This window comes from Struthio camelus, chromosome 25 (genome assembly GCF_040807025.1).
Source record: "Struthio camelus isolate bStrCam1 chromosome 25, bStrCam1.hap1, whole genome shotgun sequence".
NCBI lineage: Eukaryota > Metazoa > Chordata > Aves > Struthioniformes > Struthionidae > Struthio > Struthio camelus.
Window position 1 is genome coordinate 2,349,803 of NC_090966.1, and position 12,190 is coordinate 2,361,992.

General features: G+C 59.4%; 1 gene segment (V, D, J or C); it reads left to right on the forward strand.

Annotated features, from left to right (window-relative positions):
• The first annotated feature begins 2,353 nt into the window (after window positions 1-2,353).
• Window positions 2,354-8,609, forward strand: LOC138062182 (T cell receptor alpha variable 1-2-like). The segment is given in 2 exon segments: window positions 2,354-5,358; window positions 6,268-8,609. Coding segments are annotated over 2 exon segments (366 nt in total).
• The last annotated feature ends 3,581 nt before the right edge of the window (window positions 8,610-12,190 follow it).

Genomic DNA, 12,190 nt, shown 5'->3' on the forward strand with positions numbered 1-12,190 from the left:
TGTGCCTATACATCTCTGCATGCTTTCCATCACTGCAAGGAGCTACCTTCCCCATCAACTGCCTTGGTTATGGCCTCCTCGTAGCCCAATCCCACCTGCAGTTGTCCAGGCTTGGAGGCGCTCGGCACCCTGGGAGCAGTGGGACGGTGTTGCCTGAAGGGCCTCTGCCATGCCCTGCTCTCAGCCTGACTGTGGGGCTTCCCACTCTCCCAGATATTTGCTCAGGAGGGGAGGCAGGAAGAGGAGAAGGTGTCACGCCACACTGGCCTAGACTGTCCGCTCTGTCCTGAGCCTATATATTCCTGGCAGAGGAGGAACCTCTCCATAGGGCTCCACGACCAGCAGCAGGGCCACTGCTGGCCCTACCGCCTCAATAGACACATCCACACTGGCGGGTTTCAGAGTAGCGCTTCCAGCCCTGTGTGCAATGAGAGCCTCTGCCTCCCGGCAGCAAAGTGAGGCCAGTCCTGGAGAACACCCAGAACAACAGCCTTCTCGGTGCCTGCAGCTGTGGCATCTTCTCCCTCTCTCCAGGTGAGGACATGCAGAGCGTGGAGGCTTCTCTCTATTCCCAGGAAACTGCTGGGTCACATGCAGAGAGCTGTTGCTTGCTGTATGCTTGTCCCAGGTGACCCTGTGCTGTGGCATGGCCATAAGATCCCAGGCAGGGCAGGATCCCTGCTTTGTTTTTGGCACCCTCAGCCCTTCTCGCCCCGCCCATTGGCCGGGCTTGACCGTGCTCTGTCTGCCTCTGCAGGGTCCTCCAGGCATTCCTGGGGTGGGGATATCAGTCAGGAGCAGCGCTACTGGACAGCCTGGGTCCCCGGGGGCTTGCCCAGGCCATGGCGCTGTGCCTGAGGTGGCCCCACTGGCTCAGTGCTTTGGGCCTGCTTTGGGCCATGGCCGTGTGGGCGTGGTTATGGTCTCCCAGCCCAGGTGGTGGAGACGGTGCTGGGGGAGATGCTCTTCATGCTGCAAGGCTGACCTTGGGGCAGGCAGGGCCGCTTCATGGGGGACTCCCTGTTGCTGCCTGCCCCGGCCTTGCTGAGCAGGGCAGAAGGCCAGAGCAGGGCAGGGGTAGGGTCACGGTCAGCTGCAAGGCAGGGACAGGGGCAGAGGCAGGAGCAGGGTGGGGGCTCCGTGTCCCTGTGTGGAGGGCAGGCGGGTATTTCAGAGGTGTCTGCGGACCACCTGACCAGCAGTTTCCAGCTAATCCGTTTGCTCTGTGGCCTTGATCTCTGCTCTGCTCTGCTCTTGGAGACCATAGCAGAGGTGGGGGCCTCCTGCAGGGCATGGCTCTATTTTTAGCACGCTCCCAAATGCTCCGTACTCTACACACGGAGCACCCCTGAGTGTGGTGCACAGCCCGAGGCACTCCTAGAATCTTCCCCTACCTGGACACTAGCTTTCCCCGGTCCAGCACAGCCCTCCCTGGCCTTGTGCTGCAAGTTCACCTCACTGTTACGCTCTCCCCAGAGAAGCAGCTTGCTTTCTTTACCATGTGTGGGCATCTTTTATTTGTGGGGCCAAAGGCAAGCAAGAGAAATGGGCCAGGCAAAAAAACAGGATCAACCGAGGCTCGCATGGCACCCAGTGTTTGCAGCATTGCAAGGCAGCCCAGGACATACAAACGCACTTTGCCTTTGCTGCAAAGCACCAGCTGCTCTGGTGCAGCTGCCCTGCCCCAGCATAGGCCCCAAATCCTGCCTCCCACCAGGAAAGCCCCAGGGCTGTCCAGAGCGTTGCTTGGGCCTGGAAACTCCTTGTTTCTTCTGCAGGAAACATTCCTTCAAAAGCAAATTGTCCTGCATTTATTCATCAGTGTTGCAGTTGGTACTGTATCTGCTGCCCTGTAAAACTTATATATTTCTACCTTCTAGGCTAAGAAACTCCAGGACGGCCGGCTCCCCCTCCCCCTGCCCCACTCTCGCCTCTGGCCCAACGGCTCCTTCGCACACCTCCTCTCCCCGGCCATGCTGTCGAGCAGCCAGCTCTCACGTCTCCCTTGCTCCTCCGCGCTGCCTGCACCTACCGAGGCAGCTGTGCCCGCCCCACTACAGCCCTTCCTCGTTGCGAGCCTTCCTCTCTTCAGCCTTCCTTTCAGCCCACCCCCCGCACCCCTCCTTTGTGGGCAGGAAAGCGCTTGCCGACGTGACTTTCTTCTCCCCTCTCTCTCTCTCTCGGCAGGGGCTGCGGCAGCAGGGAGCCCCGGTGCAGCAGGAGCCGTCGGCAGAGGCCAGCGAGGCCGCCGGCACCCGCACCATCCCCGCCTGCTCACACGCCAACGGGCAGGGGCGCCAAACTTCCTCCTGGTCGCGGCAGCGCCCGCACCGATGGCCGCAGCTGATAGCAACGGGTGTCAGAGGCGGGCCCCGCGCTCACGGCCGCCGAGCGCCTCTGTGGCGCCCTGCGCCTCGCCCGGGCGCAGCGGCAGGACGCCACGCTGTATTAGTGCGCCCTGGGAGACGCGGCGAGAGCCTGGCAGCCGCCGCTGTCGCTGTGCACGAACCCCAACCTGGCCCGCCGCGCCCCGCCCCGCTGCGGCGAAGCGGCGGGACGCTGTGCGTGCCCGGGACCCTGTCTGCTCTCGGCACAGTGGACAGCGCTGCGGCCGGGAGCGGGGCAGCACGTTGTGCGGGGGGCGGGGGGCGCTGGAGCCAGGAGCAGAGGAGCCGGAGGGCGCTGGGCCGGAGGCACGGGCGGGCAGAGGGAAGTGCCGCTCGACCACGAGGGGCGGAGCCGTTGGTGTAGTGGTCACGGTGCCGGAGCCGCTGCCTGTGCGTCCCCGCCTGGCCCGGGAACGGCGGTGCCGCCCACTCATGCGCTGCCCCGCTGGCTCCCCCGGGGAAATAGGGCGCCGGCAAGCCCACCGGGCCGAGCTGCTGCCCGGGCACAGCTGCCGCAGGAGCGGCCTGAGTGCTGGGAGCCCCTGCCTCCCCCGCCGCTAGCAGCGCCCGGCCCCGTCGCCCCGGCCAAAGTGCCCTGCAGCCCGACCCGGCCTCGCAGCCCTGGAGCCAGGTCTCGGGACCCAGGGATGCAGGGCCTTTCTCGCCACCACCAGGAAGGTCCCAGCCCGTCCACCAGCCTGCAGGACGGGCTCCCTGCCCCTCGCCGACCCTCCCGCGGCCTGCCCCAGCCCAGCCCAGCTATGCCTCGGCCTTTCCGGGGCACGGGCAGAGAGGGGCGAGCAATGCCGGGACGTGGCCACAGGGCCTGCCTCGGCCCTGCCGCTGTCTCAGCTCGGCCCGGCCGTGGGTGAGTGGCGACTCCCCACGTCGCTCCCGCTCCGCTAGGGGCTCTCCCGCTCCTGCCGGCCCCTTTGTCCCTCTCGCCGCCTCCCCACGGCTCCCGCTCCCCCACCCGCATTTCGCTCCCTGCCCCCGCCAGTCCCCGGTGCTGCCTCTGCCTTGGCCGGGCCTGTGGGGCAGGGGCGGGGGCAGGGGCATGGGCACAGCGTCTGGGCAGCCTCCTCCTCTGAGAGGAGAGTCCCGGGCACCGGCTGCCCCTGGGAAACTCCCTGCGCCTCCAGCAGCTCACATTTCATGAGCCTCAGAGGCAGAGAGAAGAGGTTCAGCCCTCTCCCCTGTGTCAGCTGGCCTTTGTAACCGCCTATCAGGGAACTGCTGGCAGGTTTACAGGCTTGGGAGAGCAGAGCGCAGCTCACCACCCCTCCGTGGCCTCAGCTGAACAGGCCTCAGCTGAAGTCCGTAGGAGAGGAGGGCTGTGAATGAGAGTGGCTGTGCTGAAACCCTGCCTTCTGCAGCTCCTGCTTACCGTTTTAGCAAAAGGCCCCGCGTGAGAACTGATGAAGGATCCTTGTTGGAGGCATTCATGGGAAGAGATTAAGAGTGGGTAGCCCTTGTGCTTGCCTAGGTAGTGAGGGCCTGAGACAGGGTGGCACAAGCAGTGGGAGGCTGTGTATGCGGGCAAGTGAAGAGAGAGACTCTCTGCAAAAAACAGGGCTCCGCTTGGGATCTCTTCCCCCTGCCAGTGGGAGGGAGTGTTTCCGTCTCTGTGTGAGGAGCTCCTGCAGCAAGTGCCCTTCACAGAGACGTTTCCCTTGAGGAGCCTCCTCTGCGAGGGAGAGGAGGGAAAGAAAACCCCCCGTGGGGATATTGAGCTGGACACCTGGGTCGAGGCACTTCTGTCTGTGCCTGGTCCTACCTACGTCCAGACAGTCTGGAGGGCCAGGGTGGGCATGGGTAGGTGCAAGGATCCCTTCTCCATCTCCTGCAGAGGTAGGTGCAGGCCCCTGTGTCTGGCTGGGTGCTAGAGGACAGGAGACACCAGGGACACTTCTCCCTTGCTGGGGGATGGCTTGTCTGGTTGCTATTTCTAGGAGGGACAAAGAGATGGGGGTCCTCAGCAGCCTCCTTCGTGTCCTTTTGACTGTTCGCAGCCTGCATGAGCTGTCCGTTAGGCTCCTACCTGAATGCTGGCCCTGGCCTTGAGTGTTCAGCTCTTGGGCAGCTGCTAGGGAGCCTGGGACAGAGCAATGATTGCACCTCCAAGCATGGTGGGCGTGCTTTAGACACGAGGCCATCATCTCTCTAGACGTCCTTGCCACAGAAATCTCAGCCCTACCGCTAAGCTCTCCTCTCCACTGCATCCTAAGCAAGGACATGCGGTCACTGTCTGCACAAACGCAAGTCCACACTGCCAACTTCTCTAGCTTGCCTACACTTGCCTTCCCAGGTCCACTCTGGCACTCCCACTGCAGCTCTGCGCTTCCCCTCACTCGCCTCCCAGAACTACTCATCCCTCCCAGAAGTGCAGGGTCCCAATTATCTCTGGGGATTCCAGGCAGAGGTGTTGTTCCCAGGCAGCAGAGGAAGGAAAGGGTAGAGTGGTAGAAATGATGGCGACATCTGTGCCCAGAAGAAACAGCACCATCTCCAGAGAGCTGCAGACCCTGAGGAAGGCGAGAAACCCCCGTGGGGAAAACCCCTGAAATCCCCAAAGGACCAAGCAGTGGTGTGCATTTCTGTCTGGGGAGGTGAGGACTCCACGGGGACATCAGGCCAGGAGCAGCCCCTTCCTACCATGGGGCACCCAGAGCCCCCAGGTTGCCTGCATCGTGAAGACATTCAGCAGGCTGTTGCCGGAGCTGCAACACCAGAAGAGGTGTCGCTGCCAGAAGAGGGAGAACTGCAGACAGCACGTTTCAGGCATGATAAGAACAAACCGTTTCTCTTCCTTCTTTCCTGCTTTGCTCCCCCCACAGAGTCATTTCCGGCAGCTCAGCTCTCTCAAGGCTGGGAGGTGCTTTTCTGACTCTCTCACACACAAACAGGAGGGTCGCTCTCAGCATGTACCTCGGGTACCTGGTCCTCGCTGCCCTCCTGGGGAAATCGCTCGGTAAGCACTGCCTTCTACTCTTGCCATAGTTCCTCTTTCTCCTCAGGACACCCTCACCTCCTCACCAGGTCTCTGAAGGGATCTGCTCTGGAAAACAGGACAAATGTTGGGAAATAGCAGATCGCATGGGTGTTTTTGCACCTGTTTTCTGAAGATGCTGTTACTGCTGGACAAGAAAAGATAAGACAGCAAAGGAACCCCTCATCCCCGGACCGTCTAAGACCGCCTTCTCCAGCTTTTCTCTCCCCAGCCATCCATGTCTCCCTGCCTCTGTTTTCTGATCCATCCGGGCCCGGTGTTTTGCAGACGAGTCCTTGCAGAAGCTCTCTGCTGTCTGCAGCCCCAAATTACTGCCTTGCAACCCAGATATACAGGATTTTCCAGAGCTGATGCAGCTCTGGTGCTGGAAAGCTCTCATCCCACTGACATTACTCGGGTGTCCCAGTCTGTCACCTGGCTGGCACATGTAATGCAGCATGCCCTGGCCACCCCCTTTTTTTCCATGCATGACAACACAGCCAGGGCTTCCTTTTTCCTCATTTCCCACTACTGGGGAGACACGCGAGGTGGCACGTGAGGGAGGGCAGGATGGAACTTTTTGTAGCACCTCCCCGGAGCCCTCACCGCACTCCAGGTGTTCTGGCCCTGGCACACAAGGGCCTGGCAAGACAGGAGAGCGTGGAGCTGGGAGCAGGGGCACAGCAAAGCTCTCTTCCAGGGGCATCCTGGCAGGAGGTGGTGGGATTATCACGGCGCGGGATCAACACTGAGCCAAAAACGCCAAGCTCCTGCCCCAAACCACTACTCACTACCTTGCTGCAGAGCAAGGGAGAGGGAGCCTTCTTCCCTGGGGGGGTTGCATCCTGAAGCCTTTTCCCTGCACAGTCCCTGACTCTTGCTTTCTTCCAGATGCCATGGGCCAGACCACCGTCACACAGCAAGAGGGACCAGTCACAGTGCAGGAGAGGGGCACCTTCCAGACTACCTGCACCTATCAGACCTCAACCTCTAATGCTGGTACCTCTTGGTACCAGCAGAGGAGAGGCCAAGCCCCCCAGCTGGTCTCATATCAGGCAGCAGCTGGCCCCAGGGAGAGTGGCCGATTCACCACATGGCTGAACACCACGGGGAAATACAGCCTCCTGCGACTGGAGGAAGTCAAGGTCTCCGACGCTGCCCTGTACCTCTGTGCTGTGCAAGACACCCTGGCGCAGGAAGCTTCCTGAGCTGTGCAAAAACCTGGGGCGGGAAAGGGAGGGAGGGTGGGGGTGCCTCTAGGCCAGGCCAAGCTCTGGGCAAGGGGCCCTCAGCTGTCCCCTAGCAGCACTATTGTGCCCTGCGCACCCAGGGATCTGCAGGCCAAGATCCGCTTTCGGAAAGGGGCAGGTGTCAGTGGCCTCACAGGAAGGAGAAGTTGGTGAAGGAGCATCTGCCATGGAAGGGTTCTCCCTCTGTACACCCCAGGATGGGACCGCACTTGCCCTGGGCTGCACAGAGAGTGCGTGGGCTCTTCTGATCTGATCTCCCTGCACAGCACCAGGCCTGGAAGGAATCGCGCCAGATCTCATCCAAGTCTTGCAGTCCCATTCCAAAACTCTTCCAAACTTCCGAACACACCGCAGGTTTTACTGCACTGCTTGGGGAGCTCCCCTGTGCTCGGGGACAGGCCTCAGCCAGGCAGGGTGGGCGCAGCTGGTGAGATTTCTCTGCCGGCTCTGGAGATCCATGGGGAAGAGCGTGGCAGGGTGAGGAGCAGAAAAGGGCTGCGCCGTTCCTGTCCTGCGCGTGGCAGACCTTGAAGAACGCAGTGCTTGTGAAATCCCATCTCGGCTGCCTGGGACGCAGGAGAGCCTGTTGTGAGACACTGTTGTGGCGTCCTGGTGCTTAGAGCAGCCACCTCGTTTTCTCTGCCCGAACTCTAGAGTGAAGGTGCACAGTGCCACAGTGAAGGTGCAGACCTTTCCAAGCTGTGGTTTCAGTTTCACTCTGTCAGAAGGGATGCCGGTCCTGCCTGAAGCACCCCAGCTGGGCTCTTAGATGCCTTTAGGATTAAAAATAACCTGGAGAATTTTCCTGCCTAAGGGCACGGGGAGCTCGACCTAGATAGTCCCCTTTCTGGGTCTGCTGCACGACTCAAGGAGTAATCCCCGTGTCAGGAGTAAATGCATGTTGTCAGTAACTGATCGCTCATAGAGAACAGACTATATTGCAATGTGGGGTTTTAGAAGTAGCAAGGGTATCAGTGTATGCTGGATGCCCCAGTGAGCTCTACTTGACCACCACCGGAGTCGGAGGGGTCCTTTATTGAAGCAAAGCATTCCTGTGGTTGTTCCAGAAGCTGGGACTGGGCTCTTTGATATAGGGCTGCACATGGCCCCCTCTTGCATGGTGGTGCCTACAGCCATTGCCAGCCTCACGGCAGGGGACCAGGGGCTCATGTCTTTCAGGGACTGTGTGTCTCCGGGCTGCCTCTTCCATTTCCTGGGCTGCACCGAGTGCTTCTTCTACCTGGTGAAGGCCTTTCATTGAGTCCTAGCCACCTGCCAGCGACTGTGGTGTGGAGCCCTCATGGACTGCAGGGCCTGTGTGTGCCTGGCAGCAGGGACCTGGCTGGTGGCTGCCTGCCCTCCACCCTCCAAACTAACCTCACTTTCCACCTCCCCGATGGCCAAAAGCACTGGGTGGGCTACATCTTCTGTGACACCGCAACCGTGCTGAGGCTGGCCTGAGGGGACAGCACCCTTAATGAGAGGGTGACCTTCCTGCATGTGGGGATCTTGGTGATGACCTGCTTCAGCCTCACCATCACCTGCCACCTGGGCATCATCACAGCTATGCTGGAGATCTGCTCTGCCCTAAGCAGATGCCGTGCCTTCTCTCGTGCACCTGCACGGTCCACCTCACCGTGGTGACCACCTATTGCATGCCTCTGGTCTTCATCTGCCTGAAGCCAGAGTGCCAGCACCCCTTGGACAGCACAGTCGCTGTCTTCTACTCCACGGTGACACCTCTGCTAAATCCCCTTGGGCACATGCAGCGGAGCAAAGGGATGGAAGCTGCCCTCCCCAGGCTGTCCAGCAGGAAGGAGCTGGGCGAGGGCACGCAGACTTTCAGCCGGCAGCAAAGCATCCTACTTGTGCATTTCAGGACTGCTGGGTCCTGGTGCTGTCCCAGCGGGACAATGGTGATGGGGCTCCAGAGCTTGGTTGTGGCTGGAGATACGCCAGCATGCATCAGGACTGGAGACACAGGTCAGAGTATGCAGGGATGTGAGGAGGAAGGCTAAGGCCCACTTGGAATTAAATCTGGCAAGGGATGTCAAGGACAACAAGAAGGGCTGCTTCAAATACATCAGTAGCAAAAGGAAGACTAGGGAAAATGTGGGCCCGCTGCTGAATGGGGTGGGTGCCCTGGAGACAAGGATACAGAGAAGGTAGAGTTGCTGAATGCCTTCTTTGCTTCCGTCTTCACTGCTAAGGCCAGCCCTCGGGAATTCCAGACCCTGGGGACAAGAGAGAAAGTCTGGAGAAAGGAAGACTCTCCCTTGGTTGAGGAGGATGGGGTTAGAGATCATTTGGGCAAGCCTGACATCTAGAAATCCATGGGCGCCCCGATGGGATGCGCCCACGAGTGCTGAGGGAGCTGGCGGATGTTGCTGCTAGGCCACTCTCCATGATCTTGGAAAGGTCCTGGAGAGCAGGAGAGGTGCCTGAGGCCTGGGAGAAAGCCAGTGTCACCCCAGTCTTCCCAAAGGGCAAGAAGGAGGAGCCAGGAAACTACAGGCCTCTCAGCCTCCCCTCCATCCCGGGAAAGGTGATGGAACAGCTCATTGTGGAGGTCCTCACTAAGCATGTGGAGGACAAGAAGGTGATCAGGAGTAGTCAGCAGAGATTCACCAAAGGGAAATCATGCTTGACCAGTCGCATTGCCTTCTCTGATGGCCTGACTGGCGGGGTAGATGAAGGCAGAGCAGTGGATGTTGTCTGCCTGGACTTCAGCAAGGCTTTGGACACTGTCTCCCATCACATCCCCCTAGGCAAGCTCAGGAAGTGTGGGTTGGATGAGTGGCCAGGGAGGTGGAGGGAGAACTGGCTGGATGGCAGAGCTCGGAGGGTTGTGGTCAGTGGCGCAGAGTCTAGTTGGAGGCCTGTAGCTAGCGGTGTCCCCCAGGGGTCAGTGCTGGGTCCAGTCTTGTTCAACGTATTCACTGATGACCTGGGTGAAGGGACAGAGCGCGCCCTCAGCAAGTTTGCTGATGATAGTAAAGTGGGGGGAGTGGCTGGCACACCAGAAGGCTGTGGTGCCATTCAGAGGGACCTGGACAGGCTGGAGAGTTGGGCGGAGAGGAACCTCCTGAAGTTCGACAAAGGCAAGTGCAGGGTCCCGCACCTAGGCAGGAATAACCCCATGCAGCAGGACAGGCTGGGGGTTGACCTGCTGGAAAGCAGCTCTGCAGAGAGGGACCTGGGAGTGCTGGTGGGCAACAAGTTAAGCATGAGGCAGCAATGCGCCCTTGTGGCCAAGAAGGCCAACGGGATCCTGGGGGTGCATTAGGCAGAGTGTTGCCAGCAGGTGGAGGGAGGTGATCCTGCCCCTCTCATCAATGTGTACTGGCCTCTGTGTGCTCTTTCCCTCTGTGGACCCTCTCCCAGGCTGCCCCTGGAAAAAAGGCATTGGTCAGGGCGGGGGATAAGGTGGGAGCTCAAGGGGGGACCTTTCATCACTCCCAGAGGAATGAGAGGGAGGGACTCACTGCAGAGGAGCCTCTTTTGAACGCTGTGCCTTGGAGCTGAGGAAGGCCTTTGTGGCTACGCCAGAGCCTGTGGCCATCAATCCTTGCCTTGCTGCATCTCTGCCCCAAAAACGCCCCCTTGGCCCTGCGAGGTCAGTGGCCCCACGGGCTGTTGGGAATGGGAGCTGTGCTGGGGGAGGAGGCTTGGGCAGAAGACGTCGGCGAGGAATGACGGGAGTGGGGAAGGCCAGAAGAGCCTTGGGGATGGATCACAGCCTCCACTCAGCTTCCCCTCCCCTCCATTGTGTCATCATAGCCAGGGGGAATTCCACAACATGGGAAGGGGCAGAGGAAAGGACTGTTGCCACTCCGTGTGGGCTCACCACCCTCATGTGCCAGGGCAGCCCCAGGACAGAGACCGGTTCGCAAACCCCCACGATTGCTCCGTGGTGCCTTGACACCCAGCTTCACTATTAATGCTATTTAACTTTTCTTTTCTATGATACCTGACCATTTCTTGTTGGCCCTCCACCCTTGGCTTAAGGTAGCCATTAAAAGGTTGGGCCTCCCTCAAGCGCCCATGGGTGCAGAGGTTGGGCCTCCCTCAAGCGCCCATGCGTGCAGAGGAGGAACTCTTGAATGCCATGGTGGCCTCGAATTAGGAGTCTGGCATCCAGGGCCTAGGCAAAATTTCCTTCCTGATCCTCCTGCCCATGGTTCAGGGCACAGCCCCCATCTCCAGGCGCATTGCTCCAAGCAGCATTGCTCCAGGCACTGGGCATCTCTTGCCGTGCTCAGAGACCAAGGCCTCACCTCTTCCCCACAGAGACCTGCAGCCCTGGCACTGGGGGGTAGGGTGACACACGCCAGGAAGCCACAGGCCTCCATGAGACTTCTTCCAGAACAGGTCACAAGAGAGGCTCAGCATCACAGTTGAAATGGTCAACAATGTTCTCAGTGCAGAAAGGCACCTGCAGCAGCAGAGCCACCTGGGAGAAGGTGACCACAAAACCCAGTACCCACGCTCCCAGGGCCAGCAGGAAGCAGCGTTTCTTGCTCAGGCTAGTGCTGTAATGGAGCATTATGCCTACAGCAATGTAGCGATCTCCGAGGAGAAAAGGCTACCGGAGGAATAAGTACATGGCGGTCAGCAGGTGCTGGTCACTTCACACGCTGAGAGTGACAAGGCTGTTAGCCACTAGGGCTTGGAGATACCTGGCAGAGATGACAAGTAGGGCCATGTGCCACCCGGGGAGGTCACAAGCATCCTTTCTCCTCTGCCATGGTTCTAAGAGTTAGGAAGGAGGGTTTTTCAGAGGGAGGTTTCAGCCTGTGAGAACAGCAGGAACGTACTTTCAACAAAATGTCTTTCCTTTGGCTTGGCGGTCTTTCTCACAGCCTCTCTTCACCACTAACCCCTCAGTCCTCCTCCTTCCCCCCTCTCTCTGCCTATTCGTCCCTGCAGGCAGCCATACAAAGATCCGTCGATCCTTCTCCGGGCACTCATGCATCACAGAAATCCCAGAAATCACAGAATGGCCAAGGATGGAAGGGACCTCTCGAGATCATCTAGTCCAATCCCCCTGCTCAAGCAGAGTTATCTGGAGCATATTGCCGAGGATCGCGTCCAGGCGGGTTTTGAATATCTCCAGCCAAGGAGACTCCACTACCTCTCTGGGCAACCTGTTCCCGTGCTCTGTCACCCTCACAGGAAAGAAGTTTTTCCTCGTGTTCAGCTGGAACTGCGTGTGTTTCAGTTTGTGCCCGTTGCCTCTTGTCCTGTCGCTGGGCACCACGGAGAAGAGTCTGGCCCCATCCTCTCGACACCCTCCCTTCAGACAGTTCTACACACTGAGGAGATTGCCTCTGAGTCTTACAGAATCACAGAATCGTTTAGGTTGGAAGGGACCTCTGGAGATCATCTAGTCCAACCTCCCTGTTCAAGCAGGGTCACCTAGAGCATATTGCCCAGGATCACATCCAGACGGCTTTTGAATATCTCCAGGGAAGGAGACTCCACCACCTCTCTGGGCAACCTGTTCCAATGCTCTGTCACCCTCACAGTGAAAGTTTTTCTCAGGTTCCGATGGAACTTCCTGT